Here is a 25087-nt window from a genome sequence, read left to right as displayed (position 1 = left end):
CAATTCTCGATGCGAAGTGGGCGTCTTCCCAACTTTGAGTCTGGTCCTGCTATGTGTCAGCAACATATGCAAAATGCTGCCATGTGTCTTTTACTAAATCACGAAAATTATTTAACATTTTCAATAATCCACTTTAAACTTCCTTCAAAATTATTAAACCAATTACTCTATTTTTTGTTAAATACAAAATTAATGTTATAATCAAAATACAAAAATATTAAGAGTGGAAATGAATATTTTAAAATTTTACCAAGAATATAATAATTAAAGTATTATATTTATTCCATTTTTAAAAGATATTAAAATTTTATTCATTTTGAAGAAAAAAAAAAAAAAATCTGATTGAAGGTCAATTCCAAATAACCTAAAATTAGTTACCATTGTTAGATAATGCGTGGAAATTATTCCAAATTATTGGCAAGGTGGACGAATCTAACCCTGACCGTTCTTTCCCTAGTGGAAAAGACGAAGAGGCCCTTTTCTTTGCCGCTTGGCTTTTGCCCGCCAATGCCAATGCCAACGCCAACGGCCCAACGTGCATGTGATCGGAGTGCCCGGGTATTTCTTCCCTAGAAAATGCCTCACTTTCCTTCGCTTTCTTTCCATCATCTGACCGACCAACTCGCCCTCTTCGCCTTCCACTTCCTCAAAATTTGGCTTCCAAGTAAGCGACTCTCTTCTCCTTTTTCTTCTGCGCTTTGAATTTGAAGTGGGTCTTTCTCCACACCGGCGGAGTTGAGGTATCCAACTTGAAATGTCTTTGTGAGACTGTTTCATCCAACTGGGAACTTTCTTCTGTTTAGTCTTTCAGTTGAAATTTCTTCTTGTGTAGCGGTTTGTGGTTCGTGATGTCTACAAATCAGGAAATTTTGTCCAATGATTTGAATGCTTTTGGCTTTTTGTACATTGAATGGTTGATCTTATTCTTCACGACTGTTATTGGGACAAAAGTTATTTTAGGGTCTAACTTGCTTGACGGGCAGACGCAGTAAATGAAATGGGTTTCGTTCATTTTTTTATGAGTTGTTCCTTCTGGCGCTTGTTGCTGAAACCCACTTTAATATCAATTGTTAGGTTTTGAAACAATTGAAGTTTCAACGTTTTTGTTCATTCTGCAGGTTCTGGGATTCGATTTCGAGCTTCTTTCGTCTTCAATTGGGCTATAGTTATCTGCCTGTGTCACTTGAGAACATAGGCACCATGATCATTTAAAAACAGTTCAGGGGATGGCCTTCTCGATCATGTCCGAGGAAGATGACCCTCATTCATATTGGGATAAAACAAGAACACCTATTCGTATCTTCTTCAAGGATGCCAAGTAAAGAAGCTGCTGAACATTTCTTTTCCTTTCCTTTTTTTTTTTTTTTTTTTTGGCCTGAGGTTATTTGGATTATGATCCTTAACGTTTTCACAAGGACCCTTCTTTGCAATCGTGGTAATTGTTTTACTGTTCTCTCTGTTTGTGAACAGGCATGTTTGTAAGTTGGATGAACTTGGTCGGGAAATAGCACAGATTGCTTTGCCTGCCACACTGGCTTTGGCGGCTGATCCAGTAGCTTCTCTGGTCGACACAGCATTCATTGGCCACATAGGTAAGTAGGGGCTCTCTTAATTTCTTTCATGCCCTTGTACATTGTGAGTTTTTGCTAGTAGTGGTAATAGGATTTGTATAATTTCTCCATTGCTTTCTCTCAAAACTTTGTAGCGTGTTCATATTGCTATATCATCGATACAGGTTCGGTGGAGCTTGCTGCTGTTGGGGTTGCTATTGCTTTATTTAATCAAGTTTCAAGAGTTGCAATTTTCCCGCTTGTAAGTGTCACCACATCTTTCGTTGCTGAGGAAGATTCAATTGGAAGTGTTTCTAATGAAGCAGAGGATAATAACGATATGGACAGAGGTTTCTTTACAAATGATGATAAAAAATTGATGATCCCACAAAATGGTATGCTTTATCTCATCCACTATTCAAACCTTCCCCTATTTTGAACACTAAAATATTCATAAGAATACTTTCTTCTTAGTCCTAAACCTTACATCATCTGATTTCATTTGTTATCCTTGACAGGGAAAAGTGAAGATGCACACCATTCAAAGCCATTAGATAGGAAAGTTGAGAATGGAAGAAGATATATCCCATCAGCCTCATCGGCTTTGGTTATTGGCGGTGTTCTTGGCCTTGTTCAAGCCATCTTCTTGATATCTGGGGCTAGACCCCTATTAAATTTTATGGGAGTCAAGTCTGTGAGTATTTCCTATCGTGAAACAATCAGAATTTTTTGTCTGTTTTTGTAAATTAATGTCTTAAGACAGTTCTTATACATGATTTTAGTTGCATAACATGAATGTAGGATTCTCTGATGATGACTCCTGCACAGCAGTACTTGACACTGAGGTCACTCGGTGCCCCAGCAGTTCTTCTCTCCTTGGCCATGCAAGGGATCTTTCGTGGATTTAAGGACACAAAAACTCCTTTATATGCAACTGGTATACTTCAAAACAATTCCCAAGTTCTACTTCTGCTTATCTAACAGCAGGAAAAAGTCAAAAAAGAGTTTCCAAAACCATTCTTTTTCGAACCTCCAAATTATCTGTGTTCATATTTTCCCCCTTGTTCTGCTTCAGTGGCAGGAGATGCAACAAACATTATTCTAGACCCAATATTCATATTCAATTTTCGTTTAGGCGTCAGTGGTGCAGCCATTGCACATGTTATATCACAGTAAGTTGTATGGTATACGTTGATTCCACGACATCCAAGAATTTTCTGCCTTTTTTTTTTTTTTACGTTTATTTCTGTTTTGTAGATACCTAACTGCACTGATACTCTTTTGGAGATTAATGGGACACGTTGATCTCTTACCTCCCAGTATCAAACATCTGCAATTTAGTCGATTTCTGAAAAATGGTAAGGGATGGGATTCGTGTGCATGTACGCAAAATCAAAGATTAACCATGTTGTAAATACTTGGTCCTTCAATTTATATCTTAGCTGAAAGTAGTTTTTAGAATTATACTATGATATCTTCAATCTGAAATTCCAGGATTTGATAAATTGTGTTCATTTTTCTACAGGTTTTCTATTGTTAATGAGAGTTATTGCTGTGACTTTCTGTGTGACCCTTGCTGGGTCATTGGCTGCACGTCAGGGATCGACATCAATGGCTGCATTTCAGGTCTGCTTGCAGGTTTGGTTGACAACGTCTCTACTTGCCGATGGACTAGCTGTTGCTGGACAGGTTTGGAAAAGATTTCTAAGTTCCTTTCATTTAATAAACTTGTACTGAAGTTAAGTGTTTGTAAATTTCTTCAGGCAATACTAGCAAGTGCCTTTGCCCAAAACGACCAGAATAAGGCGACGGCTGCAGCATCTAGAGTATTACAGGTTCTTAATCATTTGTTTACAGATCTAATCACTTTTAATAAATGCATTTTCCCTATAATTACATAGTAAACTATACTGCAGCTGGGATTGTTTCTGGGATTGATACTCGCTGTCTTCCTTGGAGTTGGGATGACATTTGGAGCGAAGTTATTTACAAGTGATGTTGGCGTTCTCCACCTTATTGGCGTAGGAATTCCAGTATGACATCTTGTCTGCTTGCTAAGGCAAAGCTATAAGAAAGTTATTTACTCACTTCAATATTGAACAGAAACCGAAACTGAATTTGCTTTTAATTGGTGTAGTTTGTTGCTGCTATGCAACCAATCAACGCCTTGGCATTTGTTTTTGATGGTGTCAACTTTGGAGCTTCTGATTTTGCATACTCAGCTTACTCCTTGGTGAGTTCATCCTCAATATTCATTTCCTATAGGAAAAGGCACCATGGAGCAATGATACAAAAAATAACTAATGGCTGGTTAGTGTCCCATAATCTGGACTTGGTTGGGATCTAACTACAAAACTGTGAGATCCACGTCGGGTTGGGATTCCTTATAAGGGTTTGGAAACCTCTTCCTATCAGACAAGTTTTAAAATTTCAAGGGGAAGTCCAAATAGGACAATATTTGCTAGCGGTGGGCTTAAGCTGTTACAAATTGTATCAGAGCCAGACACCGGGCGGAAACCTCTCCCTATCAGACGCGTTTTTAAACTTTGATGGGAAGCCCAAAGAGGACAACATCGACCGAAAAACTCAGGTTGCTCATTTAGGATACCTAGAGAAGCATATAAACTTATAGGCCCAAAAGAGGAGGGAAAGAATTGTAGATGAGGTAAATGATGAACAACTCTCATTGTCCAACCTTTCAAACTCTCTCCAGGTTCTGGTGGCTATAATCAGCATTTTCTGTTTGTTCATTCTCTCTGCAACTCAAAGATTCATCGGCATCTGGGTCGCCTTAACTATCTACATGAGCCTACGAACACTAGCCGGATTCTGGAGGTACGTTGAAATTTTGCCCTTTTCATCTAACCAAACGTGTTACAGTAGTCATTACAAAAGACCAATGTTTTCTAACAGCACCTGGATTCATTTACAGGGTAGGCACTGGAACAGGCCCTTGGTATTTCCTCCGGAGCTAGGATACAGTTTGTTCGTTGAACATCGATAAGCTGATCGGTGACGTTTCTTTTACAGAATCACCATGTAATTTATCTCCAAAGACATACCTCCATACACAGGGTTTTACATCAGGACATCCAAGCATAAAACCTTAAAATTGTGAAAAGCTTCGAGTTCATGTACAGAAGAGAGATGGCTGCCTGTTCTTGCACGTATACGACAAGAAAATAGAAGATGTTTCAGTGTTTTGTAGTTGTAAATGGCAGTTCTGAGAATGATTATCAGTGTAATAACTGAAAATTGTTTTAAATTTTATTTAAGTTTTTTATGTGCAATCCTTTTACTTTGAAACTATTTGTTCCAAGCTCATGAAAAAGTGTTTGATTTTCTTCTTAAATATAAATAATCATTTTTATTTATAGATTGTGTTACGTGATGTTAAAAATAATTAAACCATATTCATATTCTAATAATTATTAAAAATATTTTAAATTAATTTTATTTCAAATTAAAATTTAAAAGCAATCATAAAAAAAATTGTTTCAGCCAAACTATACTGTCAAGTTTGTTTAAATTATTTATTTTCATTTTTTATTTTTTAATTTTGTGTGAAATTAAAGGTTTAATATCAAGATATAAAATTTAGTTTTATGTTTAACAAATTTATTTATTTTTGAAAATATTAAAAATACTAGAAATTTAATTTCTATTAGATTAGATAGTTTATAATCTTATTTTTCTTTTATTAACAGTAAATGAAATTGTAATTTAACCCATAATTAAATAATTTTCCCCAACTTCACTTCAAAAGCGTTGATCAGTTGATCGTTTACTTTATCCTTTAACTTCCTTGCTCCCCCGCGCCAAATGTTCGTGGCTCTTTGTCGATGGAGATTTCAGCCACCCTAAGCATTCACGGACGCTCTCCGACTCCTAAACAAGCCATCAATGTCTCAAAGGACTGGAACTTGATTATAAAGCACCAAACCAAGCTTAAGAATGACCATGCCATTCTTTCTACATATACCCAGATGGAGTCTCTTGGTATTGCACCCGATTCTGCTACAATGCCTCTTGTTCTAAAGGCTTGCGGGAGGCTCAACGCCATTGAAAAAGGGGTACGAATTCATTCTTGTATTAGGGATTCGGATTTGATTAGAGATGTTCGGGTTGGGACTGCCTTGGTCGATTTCTATAGTAAATGTGGGCTTGTTGGAGAGGCCAGTAAAGTGTTCGATGAAATGCCTGAAAGAGATTTGGTTTCGTGGAATGCATTGATTTCGGGATATGTGGGCTGTTCGTGCTATAAAGAAGCAGTGTTGTTGTTTATGGAGATGCAAAAGGCAGGCCTCACACCCAATTCTCGTACTGTAGTGCCTCTGCTTTTGGCTTGTGCTGAGATGTTGGAACTGCGATTAGGACATGAGATTCATGGTTATTGTTTGAGAAATGGGTTGTTTGATATGGATGCACATGTTGGTACTGCTTTGATAGGATTTTATATGAGATTTGATGCAGCAGTTTCTCACCGAGTTTTTAGCTTGATGGAGGTGAGAAATGTAGTGAGTTGGAATGCAATGATAACCGGATATCTCAATATTGGAGATTACACAAAAGCTTTGAAGCTTTTTAGTAGTATGCTGACTGAGGGTATAAAGTTTGATGCTGTTACAATGCTGCTGGTAATTCAAGCCTGTGCAGAATCTGAGTCTCTCCAATTAGGCATGCAACTGCATCAGTTGGCTATCAAGTTCAATTTCGTTGATGACTTGTTCGTATTAAATGCACTGTTGAATATGTATAGTGATAATGGACGTCTGGAGTCATCATGTGCGTTGTTTAATGCCGTTCCCACCTCTGATGCCGCCTTATGGAATTCTATGATATCTGCATACATTGCCTTCGGATTTCATGCTGAAGCTATAGCTTTGTATATTAAAATGCGTTTGGAAGGCTTAAAAGAAGACAAAAGAACCGTTGCGATTATGTTGTCTTTATGCGAAGATCTAAACGATGGTTCTATTTGGGGTAGAGGCTTACATGCTCATGCCATGAAAAGTGGAATGGAACTAGATGTATTTCTGGGCAATGCATTGTTAAGCATGTATGTTGAGCACAATCAAATTGATGCTGCACAGAAACTTTTTGATAAGATGAGAGGTTTGGACGTCATCTCCTGGAACACAATGATATTAGCACTTGCTCAGAGTAAGTTTCGAGCCAAAGCATTTCAACTCTTTATGACGATGTGTGAATCAGAAATCAAGTTCAATTCATACACAATGATATCTCTCCTTGCATTATGTAAAGATGGAAGTGATTTGGTGTTTGGGCGATCGATCCATGGTTTTGCAATAAAAAATGGTCTTGAAATAAATACTTCTTTGAACACTTCACTGACTGAAATGTACATAAACTGTAGTGATGAAGGATCGGCTACAAATCTGTTTATTAGATGTCCTCAAAGAGATTTAATTTCATGGAATTCCCTAATTTCGAGCTATATAAAGAATGACAATGCAGGAAAAGCTCTATTACTTTTTAACCATATGATTTCTGAGCTGGAGCCTAACTCCGTGACAATCATAAGTATTCTCACATCTTGTACCCAGCTTGCCCATCTACCACTAGGACAGTGCTTGCATGCTTACACAACTAGAAGGGGAGAATCTTTTGAATTGGATGCTTCTCTAGCAAATGCTTTTATAACTATGTATGCACGATGTGGTAAAATGCAATATGCAGAAAAGATTTTTAACACCCTGCAGGCAAGAAATATTGTCTCATGGAATGCCATGATAACAGGGTATGGCATGCACGGTCGTGGACACGATGCTACTCTAGCCTTTGCACAGATGTTGGATGATGGTTTCAAGCCAAACAATATATCTTTTGTATCTGTTTTATCTGCCTGCAGCCATTCTGGTCTGACTAAGACTGGTTTGCAGCTTTTTAGTTCCATGGTGCGGGACTTTGGTATTGCTCCTCAACTTGCTCACTATGGTTGTATAGTTGATCTGCTTGGTCGTGGGGGCCATTTTGCTGAAGCTATAGCTCTCATCAGCTCAATGCCCGTTGAGCCTGATGCATCAATTTGGAGAGCTTTGCTCAGTTCATGTCAGGTTAAAAGCAATAAAAAACTAGTCGAAACCATCTTTAGAAAGCTTGTTGAATTAGAACCAAGCAATCCAGGGAATTTTGTTTTGCTTTCAAATGTCTACTCAGCAGCAGGTCTTTGGTCAGAGGTTTCACAGATAAGAAAGTGGGTTAGAGATAAAGGTCTAGTGAAGCCTCCAGGAACTAGCTGGATTGTAATCGGAAGTCAGGTCCACTATTTCACTGCAACTGACGTATCACACCCTCAATCAGAAGAAATTTACGAAAATTTGAATTCTTTGACATCATTGATCCAAGATATGGGCTGAAGTTTAGGATTTTTCTGTCATCCACCCAGACTTGATTTTATGTGCGTGCATATATGTAGAAGAGGCTGTAAAGAAAATTCATATGTCGAGGTTCACGCCTTACATTATGCTCATGGGTTGCTCTGCTAATCCTAAAAGGAAGATATCTACTCGGCTAGCTCCAGGAGAGTATTCCCATGTAACAGAGCCATTACTATCCAAATATCCTTTTAACTGTTAGAACTTGTAAGCACATTTACTTTTATCTTATAAAGATTCTGTTTTTTCAGGAATCCAGTCAACTGAAATTAGTTTCCCTTTGTGAGAGAATTGTTGAGTCGCAGATCGATAGTCTCTGATCTTTCCCGAGATGTCTTACAAGAGCACCTGGTAGTGCATAAGGGCTGTACCCTGTGGACTGTTCTTGCTGCATTCTTCGCTGCAATCTCCAACTGTCTGATTTAGTCACTTGCCTGGTTCCACCAACAACAAGATCTAGAGTCCTCCAAGAACCGAACCGGTATGTATACTTTGTTTTCGTTGTCTCATTATCCTACCTTATTTATGGGCGTGTTGGTTTATCGTGTATAAACTAGCCATTCTACTTGCTGGTACAAATTATGATTTGATATATGACCGTCCATGTGAAATATGTATTCCTTAAGTTATTTCACTGAAAGAGTTCTAAATCAACAACCATGAACCAACACCCTTTACTAATGATTACCACCTTTAACACCTTAACGATGGTGGTGGATCCACAAAATTTCTCTTGAAGATAGTCAAATGTAATGCCTGCATAATTTTGCTTTATAAATTGAGACATGACTGTCTTTCAAATTGAAGGGTGTTGACATGGAACATGAAATTTTTTATGGTATATGCCTAAACTTGTTGAGTTATACTGTGAGTGGCGCAAAATGTGAAACCTTGTAAGTTATAGAAACATGTTCAATAAGATCGATACTTTTAACATGTATAAGATGTTGAAAGTATTTACAGTGACAATCTTTTAAACATTGGATATAAGAATTCTTATTAGTTGGTGAAAAATAATATGAATGAGAATTGACTACTAAGGACATGGCCAGATTGGTAGACGTTAACTAAAGGAAAAGAAATTAGGAAAAAGAAACAATCTAGTAGCTCCTAGTCAGCCAATCTTCTAAAAGCTCTTGTCGTCTGAAGGCCATATTACAGTCTCCATTAGTCGCTCTCGCATCAACTCCAAGTTCTCGTCTGATATCTCTTTGTATATTTCAGCGTGATCACATTTCTATGCAATAACACCAAATCACAATGAATATGTGTTCTTATAATGGCTCCAACAAAGAAATTGTCTTCAAAATACTAAATTTGCTCTTACCTTGACCCATTTGTTATAGAGATGAAGCCTTGTTATCATCACTCTCTCAGCCAAATCCTGTTTCTCCTGTTAATCAAACACATACACATCAAATATCTTATTGTTCAATACTCAATTATTTCATATCCTTGAAGATATGATGTCTTAATCAAGTGAACTAGGTTCAAGTTGGATGTAAAAAAAACTAGAGATTTCTTTACTTCTACCTTTACAAGGGTTCGGATGAAACGCTTCCCATCCCTGGGCTTGTGATTTACAACAAAGCTGTTGGCGTAGAAAAAATGAAATTCAAGATTAGGTTGGGAAATATAATATGTTCTGAACACTGTTGAGGATAATCTAAGCATTTATATTGGCAGTGTTGATGAATTAACTTCGTAAAAACTCAAGTGAAAGGCTTGACTTACTCATAAAACCATCTGTATTGGGTAGGGTTCATCTCATAAAGCTGATTTAGAACTGTCTTCACAGCTTTGTATGTGAAATAGTTAAGTATTTGCTGCAAGTAGAAAGCCCCTGTTAAGCTTATAATAATGTTACTCTACTGAAGAAACAGAGGACAAGAAAGAACGATCATAAAATTTAAGCTAGAGAAAGAAGAAGACATCATAGGAAGCTGAATCAAGTAAGCTGTCATGTTTTTCCCCCCCTTAAATGCAGAATGCGAGTTCCCAGAACACTCAACATTAAGGAAACAGAAGAGAACTGGAATTCATAAGATGAAGAAATTTTGCATTGAAGAAGAGAGTCATATCATGTCCATACCATTTTCACATCATCAAAACTCTCCTCGTACTGCCCTGCAAATTCATTGACAACAACAAGCCTCCGATTCCTCCGTTGGTTCCTCCGACGCCGGTGGCCACCACTGGCCGAGAGCTGCCACTCGCTGCCGGAGTTGACGAACGAACTTCTCAAATCCACCAACCGAGACACGGCCAAATGACTCTTAGCCTTAGATCTCCTAGGCAAAACCAAATCCCCACGACTTCTGAGACTCATATTGGTAACCGGCGATGAGTCCAAACACAAACATGGGCACGGCGGCGAGTCGATCACCGGCGCACCCGCAACAAACAAAGCTCCCACCATTCTAAGAAAGGACTCGAAGATCACAATCGTTGAGAGAAGCAGGATTTAGGAAGTGGTATTAAAGCAATTGAAAAGAGAAGCAATAGAATATAAGAAGTGGAAATGGGTGGGAAAAGGCTTCGGCTTTGGAGAACAGGGGATTGGGTCAAAGATTAACCGACCGTGAGAAACTGAAACTTTGAGTATTCAATTTGGAATTGTCCATGATTTTGTTGTTTTCTTTTTTCAAATTACGCATTCCAACTCCCAACTGCCAACTTAAACCAGACATTCTTCTAAGGTCCTAAATCATCCATGCAATATGTCCATTTTTCCTAATGAAATGAAAATTTGTACTTCCTTTTTTTTCTTAGCTTAATAATTACATGATGAGACTTAAAATCGATGATGGTCAACTTGAATATAACTCAGCTAGGAGGTTAGATGTTCATATATTCCCGTGTATTGTTGAACTAAAAAAAGTCATATTTGCTCAACTTAAAACCCAACCAAATTATACATATGCTTGACTAAAAAGTCGACTCTAGTTTTTACCCTAACACACGGTAGATTTTTTTCTGTTATATAAATTTACATGTATTTTTAACTATTAAAAAAAACCTTTAGCATATATCAAAACGTTGTAGTCAACGTAATTATCTAAACCATCCCACTTACCAATAATAATTATAGTTATAGATATCAAGTCCATATTATACTTATATTAGGAATGTATCGTATAATATACTTACCATACAAATCGATAAATGAATTGAGAAAATATCATGCATACATTGTCACAAACATAGTATTAATATAATTATTAGGCATATATCACAATAAGCATATAACTAAAGGTGAATTTCTTTATAAAATGTGGGGTATTTCATTTATTACATTCAAGGGTATTTTGGTAAGAGAAAAAGTTCGATAAATTCCTAAAATTCTACCAATAATAATGAAGTATGACATAGAATCCACACCCATTGGGGTTTAAAATCGAAGTGGATTTTGCAATTTATTGAGCTTGTCTTCAAATTCATGGCCCAGCCCGGAACGAAATCGGGGGTAGGGATCCATTGCCACTGAGGCTTAACCGGAGGTTTCACTTCCTCACGCGTATTTACCTTCGGAATTTCGATTCAGCCTTCACAATCCAACTCTGAAGCTGCGCGGTCGTCAAGGACGAGAACTGGGTATTCCCTATCAGCGCGAACATGTTCTACCGAGGGTAACCTTCCCCTATGTCTATGCTCTAGTTTTTCTTCATTCTTTGTTTCTTTTCCCCGTTAATTCTCACAATTTGACGTCGATTTGGGGCTCTGGGGCCTCTCCTTTTTATTCTTTATTTTTTTTCTCTATCTATCTCCTGTTTGTGCGAGTCTGGTAGGATGATTAGTTGGCATGCTTATATGATTTAGAAGGTTGGGCCATTGAATTGTCATCAATTAGCTATGGGTGTTGGGAACTCTTGAGCTTTAATGTTTATTGCCTAATAATACATGAGAGTGTTTTAGAATGAGAAAAATACGCTTAAAACTTTTTTACCTGGTGGGAGAGAGATTGGAAATTGAGGAAAGGACAAGAGGACCAAATTAGTTCAACCACCAAAGAAGGCTAAAATGGATCAGTGTGAATCAAAAAGGAAGGATGACTTTAAATACATAAGAAGTGTATTCCATCTAAGGGTTGACAAAAAAATTCAAGTGTTTATGTCGCTCTAAATCTGCCAAAAAGCTGCTAGAAACAGTTGAACCACAATGTTTGCTTCGTTCTCAATTTTTGTCCCATGTCTAGTTTAGATATAATGTCAACAATATTAGGAGAAAGAGAGTAACAGCTGAATGAATGTATTAGGGACGGTTTCTAAATTGTTTGCTAAGAAAAAACCACTTTAATTGGCTTTTTAAAATTGACTTAACGTTGGAGGAGGCCTTTGAGATGGTTGATCGCAATTTATTGGATATGGTCTTGGAGAAAAAGGGCTTTGGCCAGAAGGAAGCAAGTGAATGTCAGGATTGAATTGTAATGACACTACCACTTTTTTTATTTTCTCAATGGAAAACCTCATAGAATTGAAGCTTCAAGAGGACAAGTTTTTACCCTACCTTGGTCTCCCGATTCTCCCCACAAGATCCCTTAATACTGCCGTGAAAATCAAATATAGAGACAGCTGACTGTCAAGGATTGAAGATCCAATGGCCTGGAACCTTGTCTATTGTTCTCCTGGATGAGGAGGTCCTAAACTTTTTACATATTTCCACATGTGAAACTCCAAATTAAACACATTTAAAAAGTTGCAGGCAAGATTTGTATTCCCTTTCGGTATTAGCAGTTGAGTTAGAAATTGAAGCATCTGGCTTTATTTTTTCTTGTATATATCTTCTGTGTTCTGAAAATAGTGAACCTTCCCCACGTTTTATGTATATGGGAAACTTGAAATTGCAGATCTATATTTTTATAGCCAAGAAAGAAGTAGATGCGCATAGGAGCCATGTCCTCATTTTTAGCGTAGAGAAATATTTTTCTTAGATATTCGAAACATTGATTTTTTTATCCCTTAGGATGGGGTATTGACAAGGTTTCCGTTTTTGTGAATTTCATGTTTCTGTTTGGACTGAAGTCCATATGCTGATGGTGGTGATGGTCGAGAAATGGGTGCAAAGCGTCAAAGGATAGTTGATCAAGGATCTTCTTATTATGGGACCCCTCCGGGTTCTGGGTTTATGTATAATACAAGTCCCTATGCATGTGTTAGTCAGCCCCCACCATTTCCTGTTGTCAGACTACGGGGTCTTCCTTTTGATTGCATGGAAACTGATGTCGTCGAGTTCTTTCATGGTCTGGACGTAGTTGACATTCTTTTTGTCCACAAGAATGGAAAATTCACAGGGGAAGGCTTTTGTGTTTTGGGTTATCCTCTGCAGGTTGATTTTGCCCTTCAAAGGAACAGGCAAAACATGGGGCGGAGATACGTCGAGGTATTCAGGAGTAATCGACAAGAATACTACAAGGCCGTAGCAAATGAAGTTTTTGATGCATCGGGTGGGTCACCAAGAAGAACTGCACCCAGGTCAAAGTTAACCGACGAGGTGAAAGACTCTGCCGAACACACCGGTGTATTACGCTTGAGGGGTTTGCCATATTCCGCAGGCAAGGATGACATACTGGACTTCTTCAAAGATTTTATCTTATCAGAAGACTCCATTCATTTAACACTGAATTCAGAGGGGAGACCAAGTGGGGAAGCATTTGTGGAATTCTCAAATGAGCAAGACTCGAAGGCAGCCATGTCCAAGGATAGAATGACCTTAGGTAGCCGTTACATAGAGTTGTTCCCATCATCTCATGAAGAATTGGACGAAGCAATCTCTAGAGGACGGTGACACCACCTATACTTTATTCACTGTTTTTCTTCAATTACTATGTTGTTTTACTTTAGAAACTGTGAGATTTATGGAGTTAGAAGTGAATAGGAGCCAAGTCTGTTTTGTGTAGTCTCCAGACCATTGTTTGGCAGACGAGCAGCAGGTTGTATCCCTCGACTGCTTGAATTTGTGAAAAGAATTGGTTTAGTAGTATATGGATTGACCATTTCTCTGGGCAGAGATGCTTAAAATCTTGAATCCCTCTGTATCTTGATCAAAATTTACAGGTTAGATTCATATGTGTGGGGTAATGCTGTAGTTGATTTATAACCTCTGCCATTTTCGTCTTCAAATTAAAGTTGAGAGAAAGAGATTGAAAACTGTATCTGTAGGCAACAATTCATAATATGCTCTTTCCAAACTGAAACTTAGACAGATTTTCTTTGGATAAAGTTGAAAAAGGCAGAAAATGGTTAAAGGAGAAGGACATGGGGAACGTGGATTAATATAAATTTTAATCAACGTTGTATTAAAAGAATAACTCTTCCTGTTATCATTTTTATTATAATAATTTACTTGTTATTTGTTGCAAATACGGTAATTATACAATCATTAGGAATTTAAATTATTGAAGAGCCTACATGATGATAGGCACATAATATATCTATATATATATATATATATATATATATATATGGTTATGATCATGAGAAGTTTCTATAATTATGCCAAACTTTAAAGCAACAAATTTCCCCTTTCAATTTTTAAAAATTGTCAAATAAACAGAGGAATCTTCATAAATAAGTAATTAGTACAACTCCACCATATGTATATATATATAATTTACATTTATGATTATAACCAAATATCACCAAAACAGATTCTATAGCTACAAAGTACAACATTTTTATTTGTTTTTTGTTTGCTTCCATCTGCATTTTCTTTGATTATAGCAAGAGATAGTAAATATTAAAATGAATAAACCAGAGAGAGGGTGGCTTGGGTTGTGAATTTGATTCCACCACGGGCAGAGGGCAGCCTGTGCCCTAATTTTAAGTCGTCAAATTAGCAGTGCAGTAATCCCAAGAAGACTGCCTAAAAATTTGAACTCCATCTCCCTCCTTTCTCTCTCTCTCTCTCTCTCTCTCTCTCTCTGATTATTGCCTCGGGCAGCGGGCAGACTGCCCTGATTATCTCTGTTTATAATCAGCTCGAGATGGGCGCGAACACACTTGTGAAGGCGAACCCTCTTTCTCTCTCTCTTCTCTCTCTAGGGTTTTGTGGGTTTTTGAAGTTCAACCCTTCTCTTTAATGGGCATCCTCCAAAATTCTCTCAAGTCCTTCTCCTTTTAGAACCCCCATTTTCAGAACCCTCTTGCTTTACCCCCCAACAAAAAAGGTTCAATTTTGTTTCCAAACGTTGTTGTTTGTTGTTTGTTGTTTGTTGTTTGTTTTGTTCCATTTGGCTTTTGCCTCTTCTTTCTTCCCCCCAGAGGCAAGTTCCTCTGCCCCTCTCAATCGACCCTTTTGAAAGTACCTCAAACAGAGTTCTAAAACCCCTTCAAAATGGCCCCTTCTGGAGGCAAAATGGCCACGAGAACCAGAGCAAATTTACCCAACTTGAAGCTGAACAAGAAAATCAAGAAGACGAAGAAACAGCAGCAGCAGCAGCAGCAGCAGCAAAAGCTGAAGCAGATTCCAGCGGTGATACTAAACGACGCCGTTCATTTCACCGACGACTCTACTGACATCGACGGCGGCTGCAGCACTCCAAAAGCAGAGAGATTCAGAATCCCGGAGATTCTAACATGTCCGCCGGCGCCGAAGAAGCCAAGACCCGCTTCGGATTGCTCATTACGACGATCGCCCATTGCCTTCTTTGCTCCTCCAGAATTAGAGCTCTTCTTCTGCGCCTTGCCGGTGCCTGACATTTCAGTCTGAGGCCAAAAGCTAACTAATCCTCGTGTGTTTATACAAATTTTACAGATATGAATCATCAAAAAAAATACCAAGTTCTTCTTTTTCTCGTCTCTTTTGTTGGATATTAGTTTAGAATAAGTTTGGGTGGCGGGGGGTTCCCCCTTTTGTGTGAGAATTTGAGCTTGGAGGTGCAGATTTTCAAATTAGGTTTGCTCTGTAATATTATTATTATTAATATTTATATATTTTCATGGTGCTCTGTTTCGAAAGCTTCACCCTTTGTTTATGGGTTTAGGGTTTATGGCAGTTATGGTATGGTGCATATTCCAAGAGAAAGAGGTATGAGGATGATGAGAAAGTGATACGGCGTCGTGTTACGCAGCAGAAGGCTGCTGTGACGCAGGACTTTGTTTCCCTTTCCTCCATACAATTCCACTTGTAGAGAACCCAACACTTTCCCAAATTTCTTTCATTTTCCACGTGGACTTTCTGCAATTACCAAAACTAATTTCAAAACCCAAATCCTTAAATACAAAATAAATAAGTAGTAAGCTAAAAAGTAGTTTTGTTTTTACCTTTTCAAATTTATCTTTTTACCTTTGGATTACAAACATATCAAAATAGAATTATTTATTTTTCTATTTTTTTATTTATGTCATAGTTGATTCTCGTTAAATTAATTTGATATTATTTAGAACTAACTTAAACTTTATAAGAAAATAAAATGAAAATGATTAGAAAATGAGATAAATTATTTGAGAATGATGAATTAGATTTGATAATTGAAAGAATTATAGTAAGTGAGATTAAAAGGGGTGCGGGTAATGAATTATTATTTTATTTTATGTTTTTTTTCATATGACTTTGTCCGAATTGAGAAAACTAACCTCATCCAAAACAACGTAAGAGAATCCAATGAACCAACTCGTGCGGCTTCCGAATCACTGTCTCAAAAATAATGTTTTACCAAATGGAATCTCGTCATTTTTTTTCTTTTTTCAAATTATTCATTTTTCTTAAATAAAAAAAAAAACAATATATATTGATGAAACTATGGAAGCCCCACATGTGTTCTTGGCACAATCTTTTAGAATCTGCTGGAGCTTTAAGGAATTAAAAAAAATATGGGAAAGGACAGTTTTGGTTTGATGAAGAAGTTGTCTTTAAAATGATGTTTTTTTTTTTTTTTTTTTTAAAAAAAAAAACTTTTTTTCATTTATAAGTATTTAATTTAGCTTGCCCTTTCCTTTTATTTCCATTATTATTTTAGTGTTTTTTTTAAGATTTTCTTTTAATGAAAATTATAAGTATTCATAATGTACTAATATACAAATAATAATAGTAATAATAAATAAATAAATAAAAAGGTCACATTACAGCTAATTTTTTTGCCATAATAACATTTTTTATAAGTTAAAACTCACGTTATTTTTAAAATTGAGATATTTTCCACTACTAGCCAACATTTATACCTTTAGATATTTTATAATGATACAATTATCACTAAGTCAAAATGAATAACAATGTACAAATATTACTACACATTTTAAAAGATGAAGCTAGGCAGGTTCCTAGGGGCCAACCACATAAAATAATATTAATTTCACTAATAAATAAAATCATTGGAAAAACCAATTATATACCAAATTATTATATTAAAAAAAAAAAAAAAACTCCTAAGAATATATGCACATGTGATTGCATTGGGAAATGCTTGTATTTAAGCTATCAAAGTGTAATATATAATATAAATAGAAGGATAAGATAAGGATTAGACAATAATTATTGATTTAAGTTAAGGAAATTGTGAGTTTAGAGTTTAATGTATGGAGCTTTTTGTAATATTTCCATTAATAATAATGGAGACATTATAATTAGATTGGAGAGTGGGAATTAACCCAGCCGCCCATGCCAACTCTTTCTTTAATCATGCCTTCTTTTTCAAAAGCTAAAACGTACGTTTTATAAATACTTTTATTATATTTTCTTATTTTATTTTTATAAAACATCTTATGTCATTAAAAAAATCTTATGCAATTTTATATTTTTACTAAATATACACAATATTAAACTATTCAATATTCTTATTGTTTTGGTATTTGAATATTCTTATTCTTTTTTTTTATTAATATTTAAAATTATTTTTTTACTTTAAATCTAAAACTTTGTTTAAAAAAATGATTTATTATTTATAATTCATTTCAATTTATAAATACCTTTTCACAATATCATTAATGAATAAGAATGTGATTTTTTATAGAATATAATAAAATGAAAACTAAAAAAATTATCATCGGTAATTAGTAAAAATCTACGATAGGAAGGAATCTTATCAAATAATTGGTCGAGTGGATGGATGAATTTTTTTTGTTTTCGAGAAAAATTTTGGATTAAGCTTGTACTTTATACTTTGATGTTTCAAATAGTCTAATAAATCAATCTAATCAATTTATATATATATATATATATATATATATGTGATCATGTTCCAACTTTTGAAGAATCCGAGGATGTTCCAAAGGGTTATTTTTAGGAAAACAAATTTAGTTCTTCTTTTCCTTTTGAGTCAATTTTATTTGTTCAAATATAATTCTTAATCATTTTTTTAACTTATTTTTATTTAAATATACAAGTACAACCAAACATCCTCTTTTATCATCAAATTCAAATATAAAGATTTGATTATATACCAAAAATAGTAATACTTTAATGAGTTGAACTACAAAGATCGAGTTGACAATGGGGAGATGAACTTGAAATGAATTATGGTGAATGCCTATATTGGAATGGAATGGACGTATTGGCAGCTTTTAGGGTTTGTAGAAAAATCTGTGGCAGCTTTTTGTGTAACTTTGTTTAGAGGATTTGCAGAAAGCAAAGCAATATGGGAGAGCCCAACTCTTTGCTCCCCAAAGCTTTTGATTGTGATACACTTACTTCTATTTGCTTTCCCTTCTTTCTTTCTTTTGACCATCTAAATCATTCTTTACTTCTCTTTTATCTTACATCCCACTTTCTCACTTCCATCCCATTTTCAACCTACTTAACTCCAGAATTATATAATTACATATTTGATGATCAGATACCATATTCAAATTAAGGGACGTTTATTTCTTTAAGAAAAGGAAATAAAGAAAGACAATTGGAAAGTTGGGCCTGATAAAGCGTGAAAGCTGTTGTTTGCGTATGGGCCTGGCCCATTTCGTACGTACGGCCCACATTCCATCTTCTCTCTCCTAGTCCATAATTCAGCGGGTCAACGACAAAGGAATAGCTACATCCATATGATTTATATAAGACAAATAGTAAAATTAGTATTAATTAATTATAACTCAAAGTTGGGCTTCAATAATTAGGCATCATCTTTGCTTGAAGCCTTTGGGGGCTTCCTAGTGCACCCAATCATGGTTTTTAGGTACACCAATGCAAGCTTATCCGAACCACACTAAAACCTGAGCCACTTATATGCTGCCACGTGTCATGTCATCAATTTTTTCCTTTTTTTCTCATTATTTAATGTTTTGAATTTAGGTTATAGTGGAATACATAAAAAAGAGTCGGGTGGCATGTCAAATAATTTGTTGGGAGCTTACAGTGATATCATTACCTGAAGGTGATATAAGAGATTTGCGAGATCAGGAACAAGTCTTGAAAACAAAGATGCATTAAAAATACTTGGGATACGTGGCATGCGCTGCTGTCGCTACTTTAAAGATGCGGTCCCCACTTTTGCGCCAAGCGTTTCCCGGGCTTTGCTCGTCAAGTTCGTGTCACGTAAGTCAAAATATATTATCCCAATTTCCACTTTTTATCCTGAAAAACGAATTTCCATAACCTTACCCACCCGTGAGATTCAGAACCTCACCACCCACGTCAACTGGGAACCTGCTTTAGCCGGTTCACTCGGCTCACAGGCATCGACTTAGATAGCCTAGTTCGAAACTGGAAGGGGAGGTTGCCGGTGGAAGACTAGCTGGAACTGGAGTCGGGTCCCGCAGTGGGTAAAGGGAACAGTAGCCGTAGCTCTTGAATTTGAGTTCCCAAAAGGGTCTTTGCTCTGGCACTGTAGTTACAGTGCTCTCTCATAAGTATGAGAATCGTTGAAGAACTGGATTGAGTCTTCGATTTCTCTTTCTGTTTCTCTCTTTTCCGAGATTCCGAGTGGTTGCGTCCTGAATCTAGGGCTTTGGATTTCCAGAATTTTCCCTCCAAGTGAGTTCTTCTCTTCGTCTGACTTGACTTTGCAAGATTTTGGTTCCTTTTTCTTCTCTTTCTCGTGTATCTAATGTTACTCCAGGGTTTTCTCAATTCAGTTCTTTCTCTTCCCTTTTATGGGTTCTGTTTATTCTCGTTGCATGAAAGCGCGCCGGTTTGAGTTTCTGGATTCATGCGACTAGGATTTGGGTTTTTGGATCACTAGAGTGGAAAATTTCAACAGGTGGTGTTCCTTTGTTTAGGGAAGGGAGTGGAATTGGGATCTTGATGGGATATTTAGAAGTCGTAAGCTTGGGGATTTTTGTTCTTATTGTTTAGGATTGAACTCGCGCCGTCGTATTCAGTTTTGCTCCTTCATCTGTCCCATCTTTTGGCATTGGGTTCTGTTTGTTGTCTGCATGTGGGGATTATGGTTCGTACAGTCCTTATTGGCGGAATTTTGGTTGGAATATCAGTCGCCAAATATCGAAGTGAACGTTTTCTATAGAACGCTATTAGTTACCCTTGCCCTTGCGTGTGGATCATTAATAAGCTGAACTGAAATGCTAAAGAGAACTTATTTAGTACAAGATATTGACTATGATTTGATATTTGGGTGGAGCGTTTTAGGATGATTCATCAATATAAGCCTGCCACTTTTTCCCCTCTCGTTGTCATTTCTGAGTTGTGGTTGGAAGAGTGATAGAAAAAGGTCGCCTATGATAATTTATAGTCTAGCATGGAAATAAATCGAGCACCAAAATAGGATACGACGGTGGAAATAGATAACTGAAGTTGTTTTGAAACTTGTATGGAAATAAATAGAGCTCCGCTCAACATTACGGGAATTGGTTTATGATTTGAATTATAGATCGTGGATGATCTTGGCTTTCCGTTGAGTTTGTTAGATATGCTGCACTTCTGTCTCTTCAAAATTGAAAATTTACGAGTTCCAAGTTGTGTCCGAAATTATGCAATTGCAAAATAAGAACTTTTTTGGTTTCTGTCTCTGTTATCATAGAACTCAATTGATGATAAGTAAACAACATAGCTTGGAAGATCTGAAGGAATTAATTAAAGGTGTAGAGCATTTTACTTCCAATTTGGTGATAAGCCTCAGTCAAGCGGAAAATGAGCAGTGCTCTGCACAAGGATTGGATATAGTTAAAGTATGCTCTGGGAAAGAGTTATGTAATCATAATTGGAAGGAAATAAAAAACGTAGTTGATCGATAAGGATGGCACTTGCTTGTGCTTGAGGTTAAGCTTTTCTTTGTGATTATCTCCTAGCCTTTCCCTCTATTTTCTCTCAGCTTCCTGACTATTAAACCCCTCCAATTTGACAGAAAACTATTGCCTCCCTCATCTCAGACCATTTAATTTAAAACTGTAAGCAAAACTGCTTCAGCTGGCTGGTGAATATTCTTCTTTTTAATTTCCTTCTCTCGCACGTGTTATTTTAAATCGAAGGAATCGAACAGTTTCCCCTTATCTTGAGAAAAGAATCATGGACGATTTCTAAGGTTTTCAAAATGAACGATGCTTCGTGGTTCCTCTTTTCCTTCTGATGTCTTCTTTCCGGTGCTTTTATCATAGGGTGACGGCTTGTTCTCTGTTTATCCAACATTTATTTTGCATGGCCTATGTATTCTAGTTGACTCCATCCTTTTATCTTATCTAACATATATATTTGCGAAGAAGATATGCAGTCAAAGCCTAGAAGTGTGAATCAACTAGAATCTGAACCACCAAATATGCAGCAGACTAGTAGTTATTCTGAACCTTGGTGGCGTAGTATTGGATACAATCATATCTCCCCGCCAGCAGCAGGAGGAAATTTGTCCAATTCAACATCACTGGAATGTCCTAATGGTGCCTCAGAATCTAATGACGGACCGTCAATGTCAAATGATGATTTGAATGAAGATGATGATGATGACACCACAAAAGATTCACATGGTATGGGTCTCAACTTACCTGCTTACTAAATCATGTTATTGTTCAAAGTAAGGCACTTATTGTTTTTAGCCTCCTTAGTTATGAGCTGGAATTAGTGTACATGATCTTGAAAACTGAGGACAATATAACCTTATTGGATTGTTAACAAACATGTTATTATCAATTCAGCTGTAAGTTATGGGCAAGTACAGAACAACAGTCAGCATGCTGTTTCTGCTGCACCTACAGTGCATGGTGGATGTATCACACAACCTTCTCAGCTTGAACTTGTAGGCCACTCTATTGTGAGTTCATTTGCTAGTCTGGTTTTTTCTACTTTATAGATGTCCTTCTGACTCTCAGTGTCCAGTTTTTTTAATATTGAACAAATTGGTTTCTTGAAACATCATATTTAAGATGCTTTTAAATTATGTGGGATTACTAGTTTATGTTGATCTTTTTCAGGCATGTGCATCAAACCTATATCAGGATCCTTATTATGCTGGAGTGATGGCTGCCTATGGACATCAACCGGTATGTGGGTTAAGAAAATAAAAGATCAGATGATGATATGTACACGTATATGTATATCTTACTGGTAATTTTTGCACCATGTTCACAATTTTTTTTATTATATTTTAGCCCTGGGTAAACTTGATGGTACTATACCTTTTGCATCACTTTTTTTTTTTTTTTTTTTTTTTTTTTTTCTTTTGCTTTACCTTTTCAATTATTCAGGAACTTCATTGTTATTCCTTGTCCATATTTTCACTTTCTCAAACTATCTCAGGTACAATAGCATGTGAGTATCTAATGAACTAACTGAAAATTTCCAGTTTCTTGGAAGAGTTTGTCGTATGATTATTATAGTATCTTGGCCTGGAATTATTTATTTCTTTTTTCTTGGCCACAATGACAAGGTCATATGTCAAGGATGTTTGAGATCATTGTGGATGTAAACATTTTTTTGGGATACGTAAGAATTGAAGTTTGCCTCTGACAAGTCCTTATGGTAGGGTTATCCTCCCTTTCTTGGGATGCCGCATGCTAGAATGGCTTTACCTCTTGAGGTGACACAGGAACCTGTTTTTGTGAATGCCAAACAATATCAAGGGATCCTAAGGCGAAGACAAGCACGTGCTAAAGCAGAGGTTGAGAACAAACTAATAAAAATTAGAAAGGTACAACTGCTATTCAAATAATCGTGTTTCATGTACTACAACTTGTCTATTATACATGTTTAAGTAGCTGGGAGTCTAACAACGCCTTTTTAATTGTATTTTACTCTTAATGAAGTTCATTCTTTCCTATGCTGTAAATTTGATTTGGTACTTACAAAATTCTTTACCGAGTACTTTTTCATCTGTTTAATGACCATAAACATGACATGTGAGTGAAGGGAAACTAAAAAGTTATTTAGTTGTGCTGGACAGTGCAGTGGATGTACTCACATTGGCTTTTTAAAATAGGTATAAGGTTAGTACCAACACCCATATGAATTACCAGGTCGTATCAAGACCTTACAAGACTGATAAAAAGATTTAAAGGAAAGATGTAGCATTGTGATTATTGTTTTGCAAGACCAGAGCATGTCAACTGAAGGTAAAGGTATAATAAACTGTCTCCATTTAAATCACAACTGATTCAGGGATGAAGACATTTAAGTTTTTAATTCGACTTCTGAGCCTTCATTTATATTTCACGTTGGGTGTTGGGGTGGGTGACCAGGGATGGTGGACTCACTAATTCAAGTTGAGTTATACTGAATCAAAGCTGGTCGTTCATGATTTCATGATTTCTTGTTGTTGTATAGCTTATAATAGATAATTCATTGTCCTTTGAGACAAATATGGCTTGGCTGACTCAGACTCATTTCTGAATATTGTTCTATATGTGTGTGCGCTCGCATGAGCCACGGTCAGCTTAGAAACATCAGATGTGATTGAGAGTTGGACGGGTCATTTGGCTGGTAGGTGGTTCTGTATGTTCGAGGAGTGATGATTGTTCACTCTCCATTTTCTTTTTCTTCTTTCCCGCTTGAACAATTCTTTTAGTATAGCCTATATGCAGGTTTGTATGTTTCTGAAGTTCCTCCAATATTTAGCTTGTGTTTTATGCTACACAGCCGTATCTTCATGAATCTCGTCACCAGCATGCCATGAGACGGGCAAGGGGTAGTGGAGGACGATTTGCCAAGAAAAATGAAGTTAATTCTTCGAGTTCTACTATGAAGAACAAGGACTCTGGTTCTGGTCAAGCTTTCTCGTCGCACTCTGCTGGTTCATCGGGTTCTGAAGCTGCGCCTTGTGCCTTGGCTGAAACCTGGAATTCTTCCAATGGCCAACAAGAAGTGAGGACGCAGTTGCATGAGGTGTACGAAGCTCGAAGTTATGTGAATGGCGGTGGACAATTTCATAATTACAGTAGCTTCCAAGCTTCCTCATATGCTTTACGGTCTGGTGAGAGAGGTGATGATGGAGACTGTTCGGGACAGCAACGAGGAAGCATCTCAGAAAATCAGGCAGCACAGAGGCGTCTTGCCATCAAGTGAACCTCCTGGTTGCGAAAATATGGGGTGCCCCTAGGCTATCTACGGGCTACATTCCCTGGCAGTTTTCTGCCAGGCGGCAAATCATTCTTGGCTTTGTTCTGGTGCTTGTTGCTTGATCGTAAAGGAGACGGGATGATATAAGTTGGCCATTTGAGCCCTTGTTCTGGTTCAGTCCTTGGATGCTTTATTCCAACCTCTCCCATTTTTAACTTGTGTATAGAACAGACTCCATAGATTTCGAACAGTTTTCCTTTTTAATTAACGAACACCTTGCTAGATCGAATGCTCAACTGTCATGTACTTGTAAGTGTGTCAAGGCTTGAGCTTTGATCCATGATTTGGTTGCAAATTTATATCCAAGTTTTCCCGGTGTCAAATATGTTTCTTTGCCATTATATGAATCCGGATTTCAGCACCCACTGGGAATACTGGAAAATGATCTAAACCTGTTGTAGCTTATTCAAGGTGAGCTGTCGTTTGAACCAAATGAAATTACTTGGACACCACTTTAGTTGATCTTGGGTCGGATCCCCGTTTCAACCAATTCAGATGCTTATTTGATTGCAGGTTCCACTATGCTTGATTTGTGTTGTGAAGGGCTAAACCTTAAAATTGCGCATTTCCCCTTCTGGAAATGAATGGATACTGATTTCATTTTGGAACTGTGAATGAAATAAATTAAATTGAAGCTGTCTCAACAACAATTATTTGATCAAACGCACTTTTGCTGATATTTTGGTAATAGAGATTTGTTTTTAAAATACCTTATAA

General features: G+C 36.8%; 5 protein-coding genes across 10 annotated transcripts; 4 read left to right on the top strand and 1 right to left on the bottom strand.

Annotated features, from left to right (window-relative positions):
- The first annotated feature begins 485 nt into the window (after positions 1-485).
- Positions 486-4833, top strand: LOC111777801 (MATE efflux family protein). Of its 2 annotated transcripts, none has more exons than XM_023657519.2 (14): positions 486-664; positions 1119-1318; positions 1471-1592; positions 1736-1945; positions 2069-2244; positions 2352-2487; positions 2626-2722; positions 2808-2908; positions 3076-3239; positions 3314-3385; positions 3467-3583; positions 3688-3783; positions 4264-4385; positions 4483-4833. In XM_023657519.2, the coding sequence occupies exons 2-14, from the start codon at positions 1227-1229 to the stop codon at positions 4523-4525; spliced, it is 1548 nt and encodes a 515-aa protein (XP_023513287.2). In that variant the 5' UTR covers positions 486-664; positions 1119-1226; the 3' UTR covers positions 4526-4833. The 2 variants fall into 2 exon arrangements, with proteins under 2 accessions (XP_023513287.2, XP_023513288.2); XM_023657520.2 differs by having other exon boundaries at positions 486-740.
- A 488-nt stretch (positions 4834-5321) lies between these two features.
- LOC111776886 (putative pentatricopeptide repeat-containing protein At3g01580) lies at positions 5322-8719 on the top strand. Its single transcript, XM_023656280.2, has 2 exons — positions 5322-8108; positions 8200-8719. Exon 1 carries the CDS (start codon positions 5393-5395, stop codon positions 7928-7930), a length of 2538 nt encoding a protein of 845 aa, XP_023512048.2. The 5' UTR covers positions 5322-5392; the 3' UTR covers positions 7931-8108; positions 8200-8719.
- Positions 8720-8846: 127 nt separating this feature from the next.
- LOC111776887 (chaperonin-like RbcX protein 2, chloroplastic) lies at positions 8847-10542 on the bottom strand. Its single transcript, XM_023656284.2, has 5 exons — positions 10041-10542; positions 9683-9774; positions 9482-9539; positions 9276-9341; positions 8847-9185 (listed from the first exon to the last, which is right to left on the bottom strand). The coding sequence occupies exons 1-5, from the start codon at positions 10365-10367 to the stop codon at positions 9075-9077; spliced, it is 654 nt and encodes a 217-aa protein (XP_023512052.1). The 5' UTR covers positions 10368-10542; the 3' UTR covers positions 8847-9074.
- Positions 10543-11343: 801 nt separating this feature from the next.
- LOC111776755 (uncharacterized) lies at positions 11344-13972 on the top strand. Its single transcript, XM_023656097.2, has 2 exons — positions 11344-11577; positions 12970-13972. The coding sequence occupies exons 1-2, from the start codon at positions 11564-11566 to the stop codon at positions 13730-13732; spliced, it is 777 nt and encodes a 258-aa protein (XP_023511865.2). The 5' UTR covers positions 11344-11563; the 3' UTR covers positions 13733-13972.
- A 5361-nt stretch (positions 13973-19333) lies between these two features.
- LOC111777370 (nuclear transcription factor Y subunit A-1) lies at positions 19334-24695 on the top strand. Of its 5 annotated transcripts, none has more exons than XM_087118673.1 (6): positions 19334-19408; positions 21537-21786; positions 21955-22055; positions 22231-22299; positions 22782-22946; positions 23891-24695. In XM_087118673.1, exons 1-6 carry the CDS (start codon positions 19349-19351, stop codon positions 24314-24316), a joined length of 1071 nt encoding a protein of 356 aa, XP_086974799.1. In that variant the 5' UTR covers positions 19334-19348; the 3' UTR covers positions 24317-24695. The 5 variants fall into 5 exon arrangements, with proteins under 5 accessions (XP_086974799.1, XP_086974798.1, XP_023512694.1 ...); XM_087118672.1 differs by having other exon boundaries at positions 21955-22070; XM_023656926.2 differs by lacking the exon at positions 19334-19408 and adding an exon at positions 19566-19846 and having other exon boundaries at positions 21526-21786; positions 21955-22070.
- Positions 24696-25087: the final 392 nt, after the last annotated feature.

Source organism: Cucurbita pepo, chromosome 16 (assembly GCF_057944985.1).
Source record: "Cucurbita pepo subsp. pepo isolate OVF chromosome 16, ASM5794498v1, whole genome shotgun sequence".
NCBI lineage: Eukaryota > Viridiplantae > Streptophyta > Magnoliopsida > Cucurbitales > Cucurbitaceae > Cucurbita > Cucurbita pepo.
This window is presented reverse-complemented; position numbering and strand designations above follow the sequence as displayed.